The 8,767-nt window shown below is 43.0% G+C and overlaps 1 protein-coding gene across 1 annotated transcript; it reads left to right on the plus strand.

The window, feature by feature from the left end:
• Positions 1-382: 382 nt before the first annotated feature.
• CPT2 (carnitine palmitoyltransferase 2) lies at positions 383-7,290 on the plus strand. The gene is made up of 5 exons (XM_042873422.1): positions 383-521; positions 1,234-1,314; positions 1,430-1,536; positions 3,944-5,248; positions 6,308-7,290. The coding sequence occupies exons 1-5, from the start codon at positions 388-390 to the stop codon at positions 6,637-6,639; spliced, it is 1,959 nt and encodes a 652-aa protein (XP_042729356.1). The 5' UTR covers positions 383-387; the 3' UTR covers positions 6,640-7,290.
• Positions 7,291-8,767: the final 1,477 nt, after the last annotated feature.

Raw genomic sequence — 8,767 nt, forward strand, 5'->3', positions numbered from 1 at the left:
TGGACACACACACACCAAACACAAAAAATATACGATTGTGCGTGGTGAATAGGAGTGCTGACAAAGCAACACAGTCATGTAAAATTTTATTAATGCTTATGCAAGAAAGTACTGAACTCATACTGCCGTCTGAGCGCGGACACAAGGCACACAGGTTTGCTGCCGTTCCGGAATGCACACAAACAGGGGAACTGCAACCCCGAGCAGCAACCCCGAGCGCGGCAGCCGGCACCCTTCGCCCTTTAGGCGGCCCTCCGAGCCCCTCACTGCCCGGCCGCGGCTACACTCCGCGGAGTCCCCTGCGCTGGGCGGGCGCTCCTCAGTCCCGGCCCGGGCGGCGGCAGCGGGAGGAGCGGGGCGGCGCCGCACGGCGAGTGATCGGGCAACATGGCGGCGAGGCAGCTGGCGGCTGGGCGGGACGCGTTGTGCCATTGGCGTCGGGCGTACAGCAGCGCGGGCGCTGCCGAGTTTCTGCACCGCAGCATCGTGCCCACCATGCACTACCAGAAGAGCCTGCCCAGGTACCGCGGGCCGCTGCCCCTGGTGGACCGGCGGCCCCGCGGGCGCCTAAGGGACGCAGGGCCTTGTAAGGAGCGTCCTCGGGCAGCGGGGGACGCGGGCTGAGGTCGGGAGCGGCCGGAGGGGCTGTGAGCAGAGGGCAGCCGTCTTTCCTCGTGGTGCTGCTCAGCTGCGGTCCCGCTGGGCTCGCTGGCTGTTTGTGGGTACTCATCTGTTTCGTGTTCGGGCAGAGAGGAAGCTTTTAGCGATACTGGTGGGAAACGTGCAAGAGAATGGTGATGCGGGAGCCCAGGGACGGCAGGTGGCTGCCAAGGTGCGTGGGCCTGTGTGGAGCCGGGGCCGGACCAGATGGGCCTTACGGGTCCCTTCCGACTCGGGATATCCTGTGATTCGGTGGTTCTGTGAAATTAAACCTCTCTGCTGTGTGGCTGCTGCTCCTTGCAGCTGTTTGTGTCGGTGTGTTGCCTGCAAGGTCTTAAGAGCCTTCACTGCAATAACAGCAGTCGCGTTTTGTTTCTCATGACGGCATTATGCTGTGATGACATATTTATCTATTCCCTTTCTCCTCCTTTCATTAAGAAACTTCTAAGTCATTGAGATAATAAGGGATATAAGGAAGGATAGAGAAGCGGGGAGAGAAATTGCGACCGCGCTATAAGAAGCTGAAACCTCATCAGTACCATTGCTCAAGTGTCTTTGTTCCCCTTCCTTCAGACTGCCTGTTCCCAAACTAGAAGATACAATTAGGAGATATCTGAACGCCCAGAAACCTCTTTTAAATGATGACCAGTTCAGGTACGGACAAATAAAATAGTCATAATGCAGAACCGTTTGTTGCTTTAAAGTTGAATGTTACATATCGAAAATATGAATTGTGAAAGCATTTCAAATCTTTTACTGATTGCTGTAGGAAAACTGAAGAACTTGCTCATCAGTTCGAAAAGGGAATTGGAAGAGAGCTGCATGAGCAACTAGTTGCTCAAGACAACCAGAACAAGCATACTAGTTACATCACAGGTATGTTGGCCAAGAGAGCTTCTGGAGAGCTGTGAAGGTGGTGAAGGGTGTAAAAGGCAAGCTGTATGAGGGGTCCCTTGGTTTGTTCAGAGCAGAGGGGGCTGAGAGGAGGCGTCATGGTGGCTGCAGCTATTCACAGGGAGAGGAGGGACAGCAATTGAGCGCTGCTGTCTGATGGCAGCGATGGGGGCTGAGGGAACAGCGGGGAGTTACCTCAGGTAAGGATCAGGTAGGGGTGAGGGAAAGGTTCTGCCCCGGAGGGTGGTGGGTACAGTCCTTAACTGCTGGTGCTTAGGGTGCATTGGGACACGCTCTCATAGGGTTTGGTTTTTGAGTGATTGTGTGTGCACCAGGGTTTGGACTTGGTGATCTTTGGTGAACCTTTCCAAGTCAGGTCATTCTGTGTTTCTGGGATTCTGATTGGATGCAGAAGGAGTCTTTAGGTCATCATACTTCATAATAGGCAGCTCATAATGCTACAAATAAAATGGGTTAAAACTTAAGCTCTCTGTTGCATAAGCTCGGAATAGCATGCTGTGAATATTGCCTGTAACAGTATTTGTGCAAATTCTGAGTATCTGGTAAAATGAAGAAGGCCCTTCATGTAACTTGAATGTACCAAAATTCTGCAGGATGGTGGAATGTTGCTAAACAAGAATTGCAGTCCTAAGGACATTTTTTTTCCCTTTTTGAATAGGAAATATTCAAGTAGTTGAGTGAGAATGCTCACTGCAGTTGAAAAGGGAGGGAAAGAAGTGGTGCTATTGGAGTGAAAAACAATGGGAGGAAGAGATCAACCACAGGCATAGTCTGTATTACAAGTTAATTACACGGGCAGCTCTATTAAGGGAATGAAAGTGATGATTTTCAAGTAATTCCAAGTTACTTAGCAAGAAAACAGAACTGTGAGGGAGGTTGGAAAGTGGTCGGTACTTTGGACTTGAAACAGTGCCCTCCAAAAAAAACCAAACTAACCAAACAAAAAAACCCAACCACTAGGAACACATGTTTTTATAAAGAGGAGAAGAAACTGAGAGATGCAGAAAGTGAAAGGTGAGAATAAAGGAGTACAAATTGAGAGGGAGGTATACATAGCTTTTAGGTTGTTCATCCTAATTGTTGTTACACTGACTTCCAATGCAGAAGCAAATGCATAAGCTTGTGAAAGTTTTGAATGGATGGGTAGCAACAAAGGTGGAAATACTCAAATACCTGTGGAATTGGGAGTTTGCATGTTGTCCTGTCTGTCTACCAAGATTACTCATTAGGGTGTTGGCTTTGCAAGTTGCACAGCAACCACAAATTATGTAGGGAATAACAGAGTATTACATACAAGCTGCTGTTCAGTTTATTAGCTCATGCTATCCATTCCCTTTGTAGAGCAGGTGGAGTTTTAACTGCTGCTGACTCTCGTGTTTGTCAAGACTAACCAACATGCTTCTGCTTTGTGTCAGTGAAATACAGAGCTTTTATCTTCCTTTTATTTAGTTATAATTCCTTTTTTAGGCCTCATAAGAGATACTTTCAAAACCAAGCAGAACATATGTATAGTTGCCCCCATTTTCATCTTTCAAGACCAAGGTTAAAAGGCGATGTGACAGTGAGGAATGTGGTTACTAATCAGTGAGGACCAGGAATTGTAATTGTGACTTAGATCCTTGAGTTAGCCCATTGCCCTTCTTACAGCCCATCAGCTGTCTTTGGTGGCCGCGTGCTTCCTTTGTCTGCTTCCTGACAGCGTGTAGTACCAAACCTTACTGAGTTCAAAGTTGTTAATAATAGAGCCTACTTAAAATAAACAAATGAACAAACAAAACCAACACCCTTCCTGCCTTAACTGCTGGATTTTGTTTCTCAGAGACATGTGTGTAGGCATGACCACGTCTTAGAGCTAGACCGTGGTTATGGCAAGGACAGAACGTTTCTTTCACATTTGTGCTTCTTGATATGTCAACAGGCCACACAATGAAGTGAGACTGTCTAAAAGACCTGGGGTAGCAAATGTAATTCTTCCTGAAGTCTGTTCTCAGCCTGGAAGAATTACCTTGAGGTTCTCTCTAACCTCATCATTTTGCCAGTTCTGTTCAGTGTTGATAGTGTCAGTGGATAGAAAGAGGAAAAAGTTACGATTTGTTAGAGACATACAGAAAACAAGGAAATTTTCCTTCATTGTAAACAACAACAATCTTTGTACAAACAGCTCCAAATTCAGTGTTTTTACTAGTAACCATGGTTGGACATTGGGAGAATCCTTGGACAAATTATTGCTTATGTTCTTCCTGTTCATATGTGCTGCAGTAAGTATTTATTTATGATCACTGGGGCAGGATATTGACTTTCTGAACATCTGTTTGATTCAGAATGCTGCTTTTATGTTCTGACCTGTTTCTCAACTCTCTGTTTTCAGGTCCCTGGTTTGATATGTACCTAAAAGCACGTGAACCTGTCGTTTTGAATTTTAACGCATTTATGTCTTTTAATCCTGATCCAAAATCTGAATATAACGATCAACTCATACGAGCTACAAACATGACTGTTTCTGCTGTACGTTTTATGAAGACCTTCAGGGCTGGTTATCTGGAACCAGAAGTTTTTCACCTCAATCCCGAAAAAAGTGACACTCAGCTCTTTAAGAAAATTATCCGATTTGTGCCTTCTTCACTTTCTTGGTTTGGTGCTTATATGGTCAATGCATATCCTCTTGATATGTCTCAGTATTTCAGGCTCTTCAATTCCACACGGCTGCCTAAACTCAACAGAGATGAGCTTTATACAGATGAAAAGGCAAAACATTTACTGGTACTGAGAAAGGGGAATTTTTATGTGTTTGATGTTATTGATAGAGATGGAAATATGCTGAAACCTTCAGAAATACAAGCACACTTCAAATACATCCTTAGTGATAACAGTCCAGCCTCGGCCTTTCCTCTTGGCTACCTCTCCAGTGAGAACAGAGATACGTGGGCATTGCTGAGAAAGCAGCTACTGGATAATGGCAATGAGGAAGCTCTTCAAAAAGTAGACTCTGCTGTGTTTTGTCTCAGTTTAGATGATTTTCCCATTAAAGACTTTGTGCACTTGTCCCATACAATGTTGCACGGAGATGCTGCTAACCGCTGGTATGACAAATCCTTCAATCTTATCATAGCTAAAGATGGCACTGCAGGAGTTAATTTTGAACATTCCTGGGGCGATGGTGTGGCTGTACTCAGATTCCAGAATGAAGTCTTTAAAGACAGTACCGAAGTACCAGCTGTGAGCCCTCAGTCCCAGCCTGCTTCAGTAGACTCTTCCACAGCAGTACAGAAACTTGACTTTAAACTGAACGATGCCTTAAAAGCAGGAATTACCAAAGCAAAGCAGAATTTTGATGCCAGTGTGGAAGGACTGTCTCTTAATATGATTCAGTTCCGCGAAGGGGGCAAGGAACTGCTGAAGCAGAAGAAGGTAAGCCCAGATGCGGTGGCTCAGCTTGCCTTCCAGATGGCTTTCCTTCGGCAGTACAATCAGACTGTTGCTACGTATGAATCTTGTAGTACTGCAGCTTTCAAACATGGACGCACAGAGACCATACGTCCTGCCTCTGTCCATACAAAGAAATGTTCAGAGGCTTTTGTCAGGGAACCGTCCAAGCATAGCACAGAAGAGCTTCAGGAGTTGATTGTGGAATGCTCAAAGTACCATGGCTGTTTGACAAAAGAAGCTGCTATGGGTAAGTTGCATTATACCAAACACTCTGCTTTTTGAACTGTTTGTTAAGGTTGCTGTAAAAATCTACTTTGCACCAGAGAAGCTGTGGATGCTCCATCCCTGGAGGTGTTCAAGGCCAGGCTGGATGGAGCCCTGGGCAGCCTGATCTAGTATTAGATATGGAGGTTGGTGGCCCTGCCTGTGGCAGGGGGTTGGAGCTTGATGATCCTTGGAGTGCCTTCCAACCCGGGTCAGTCTATGATTCTGTGAATTTTGATGGAGGCCTTATATTCATGCAGACTTAACAAAAACTAGCAGAAGGCTGCAGCTTAAAGTGTGTTCTTTGAGATGCATTTCTTAATGGGGAGAGAATGCCTTTGTGCTCCTAGTTCACTGTTAATGTGCCCAAAAGTTTTTATACTTCAGTTTTTGTCCACAGAGCAGTTGGGTGACTTGAAGCACTGATAAATATTTAACTGCACACTGTATTCCCCAGAGCAACTAAGAACTTCAGCTTTATGACTGAAGAGTTGCTGTCTTATGCCTGTAGGGGTATTAAGACTGTAACAGCTTCCAAATCAAACTGATTCCTCAGCTGTGCTACTCCTGGTATTTTTCTTTTGAATTGACCTTTCCAGAAGTATAACTTGCTTCATTAAACTCAATAAGACTATTGAACATTAGCCAACAGAGTCTAAAATTTGCCTTTTTCTATTGATGCAAAATCCTCTTCCTTTTTAGATTAATAAATTTGGGAAATCCTTTATCTCTTTTTTAAATCACCTGCAAATGCTCAGATAACTAAATAAATAATGTGATGCATTATTAAAGTTGTCTGTTAACACTGCAGTTTGGTTTACTATCGTGATTCCTGGTTGAGGCTAGCAGTGCAACAGCAAGCCTTTGTTCTAATAAGTGCATTAGAAGTGCAAAATGTCTGGGTTATGACAAGTACTTCTTGCTAATACTGACGAAACTCTGAGCTCTACAGACCTTTTGTGGCTTAGGAGCAGTGTGAGGTTGAAATAAGTGAGTTTACTTCCCACAGAAATCTCTAATACTTGTTATTTTATTTCAACAGGTCAGGGATTTGACCGACATCTGTTTGGGTTGCGCTATTTGGCCTTATCCAAAGGCACTGCACTGCCTGATTTCTATCAAGACCAAGCCTATGCTCGGCTTAATTACAACATCATTTCTACAAGCACATTGGTTAGTCCAGCTGTGCAATTAGGAGGATTTGGCCCAGTGGTGCCTGATGGCTTTGGAGTAGGATATCAAGTACATGATGATTGGATAGGTTGCAATGTTTCCTCTTACCCAACTAGGAATGGTAAAGAATTCCTTCAGTGTATATACAAGTCACTAGAAGATATTTTTAATGTTTTAAAAGGCAAGAAGGTTGGTAGTTAGTTAATAAAAGAGCTGGAACACTTTACAGTTGTGGTAGAAAATGCAGACTTTTTCTAATTGGCAGTACATACCAACCAGCATTCAACATGACAAACAACTAAGCTCAGTTGGCTTCATTTATCTTCATTGAACTTGAACACTGTGTAGATTGAATTTGATTTTTGAATGTAAAAAAAAATCAAGCACAGACCTTGAGTACGCATTTCAGGAAATAAAAACATTCAGAGTGTTGGAATGAAGTAGTGGAGCCATCTGTCCAAACAGATCAACGTGTTCTTAAAACACATCTAGAATAAAAAAGCACTGGTAACAAATTTATGAACTCAAACGTTGAGTTTGTTGTGAGTTTCAGGTAGACAACAGCACCTTTAAACTGTTGGATTTTAAAAGAATACAAGCAATTGCGTTAAATCTGTGTGATTACATTTGCACTTTCAGTAAGCTTGCTTCCAGTGATCACACTTACTTTTCTCTTTAAACTTGAATAAATATCAGAACTCGTTGTACCTCAACAGTTTGAAGCCTTTCCAATATAACAACTTTTTGAGAAATGAAAAATGAAGTGAGAGGCTTTAACTAACCTGCAATCACTCACTGTGTTATTAAACTGACTAGACAAAACTGTGATGTAATAAAGCTATCTACTAGTAACGATAAAGTTCTTTTATTACCACGTCAAAATTATACAGTCTGAGTAGTCCATTTCCCAATAGCTTGTACTTCTTGTAAGGGTTAAAAAGAATACTTCTGGCAGTGTTGTCTCTCACCATCCATACGTGAAATCTGTCCAATAATCTGCTGCTTTTGTTTCGCTGTGTACATTTATGCCTTAAAAAAGAAATACCCCTGAACTTGAGCAAGTCTTCACAGAAATCTCTAAAGGATTGCAAGAGAGCTTAAGCATAGACATGACTATAACTTAATCACACTGTGAATCAAGATCAAACCAGTACTGACAAGTTCTTCCTGCTGTTCCTGACTCGGACTCCGGCAGCTAAAGTGGCTGGGAGCAAAAGGGACCTTCTAGCCAAGGAGCTCAAAGTTGTTTGGAGTCAAATGCAGATGCCTTTTGCTGAAATTCCACCTTTTGCAGAAAATTCATCATGGTACAGATGACTTGAACTCCTCAGTCTTTAAACCTCCATAACTTCCATATTGTTTTTATTCTGGTCAGATGAATCATCCTTGCAGCATGCTACTTTCAGCAAGATATACGGGTAGAACTTGAAGTCTGAGTGTGTTGGTAGGATGTGATGTGAGTTTTAAAGCTCAGAAACCTATTCACCTTCACCCTTCTTCTGTGTATCTCAGCTTTCAGATTTGCTTGGTGTCTTTATTTAGTGCAGGAAGTGTAAGCAACACCATAGTGTGTACTGCAAGCACAGGGAAGGGGAGACACGCTTAAAATACATAACCCCAAAGGCTTATGAACTTTTCCTTGTCAGGGCTCTTTCCTCTGCAGCCTGTGATGTACTGTTGTAGCTTTCAATTGAAAAGCATTTAAAGCTTGGTTTAACACTTACCAGGATTATCCTTTCAGTTTGAACAAAGAAGGGAAGGTTTTGGCGGATGAAGAAACTTAACATACTCAGAGCAAAAGTCTTTGAATGAAGTTAACAAGAGAAAGTATTGATTTTTTAAACATGGCCAAAATGTGCAAGACTGTGAGAGTGCTTGCCAAGAAATAGGAAGTGTCTGCAGCTAGAAATTGCTTTAGCTGGTAACGTATTCAGAAGGGTAACTTTATTTTCAGAAGGAGTAACAGATGTAAGTGCCAACAGCAGTTAAGCTTAGTATTTTCTGGAAAGTCACTTCTGTGTCTTTCATAGCTTTCTGTCACTTCAGGATGTACATCTTTGCTTCAGCAGTTAGCACGCTCTCCTGACCAACGCTCCTAGCCATCTCCTAGGTGTAGTGGGTGAAAAGAGCTTATTTGCTAGAGAATGGAATGTGGGTATTTCTTGGAGATTAATTAAACCTAATTAAAACTTCAAGGCAATGAGTCATCTAAATGTTAAGCAGCAGTCCATCTCAAACGTATGTATTCCCAAAAAACACATTAAGAAAACATCTGAATTCAGCTAGGCATATATATAACTTTAAATGTGTACTAAGACCATCTCAAAGC

The sequence above is a fragment of the Lagopus leucura genome, unplaced genomic scaffold (assembly GCF_019238085.1).
Source record: "Lagopus leucura isolate 7727_CA_CO unplaced genomic scaffold, USGS_WTPT01 Super-Scaffold_100009, whole genome shotgun sequence".
Taxonomy (NCBI): Eukaryota; Metazoa; Chordata; class Aves; order Galliformes; family Phasianidae; genus Lagopus; species Lagopus leucura.

Excerpts from the sequence above, each read along its gene's own strand:
- CPT2 (XM_042873422.1), top strand. The coding sequence starts at position 388 with ATGGCGGCGAGGCAGCTGGCGGCTGGGCGGGACGCGTTGTGCCATTGG. Across the intron at positions 1,537-3,943 it reads GCATACTAGTTACATCACAG|GTCCCTGGTTTGATATGTAC; the intron begins GTATGTTGGCCA and ends CTCTGTTTTCAG. Across the intron at positions 5,249-6,307 it reads GACAAAAGAAGCTGCTATGG|GTCAGGGATTTGACCGACAT; the intron begins GTAAGTTGCATT and ends TTATTTCAACAG.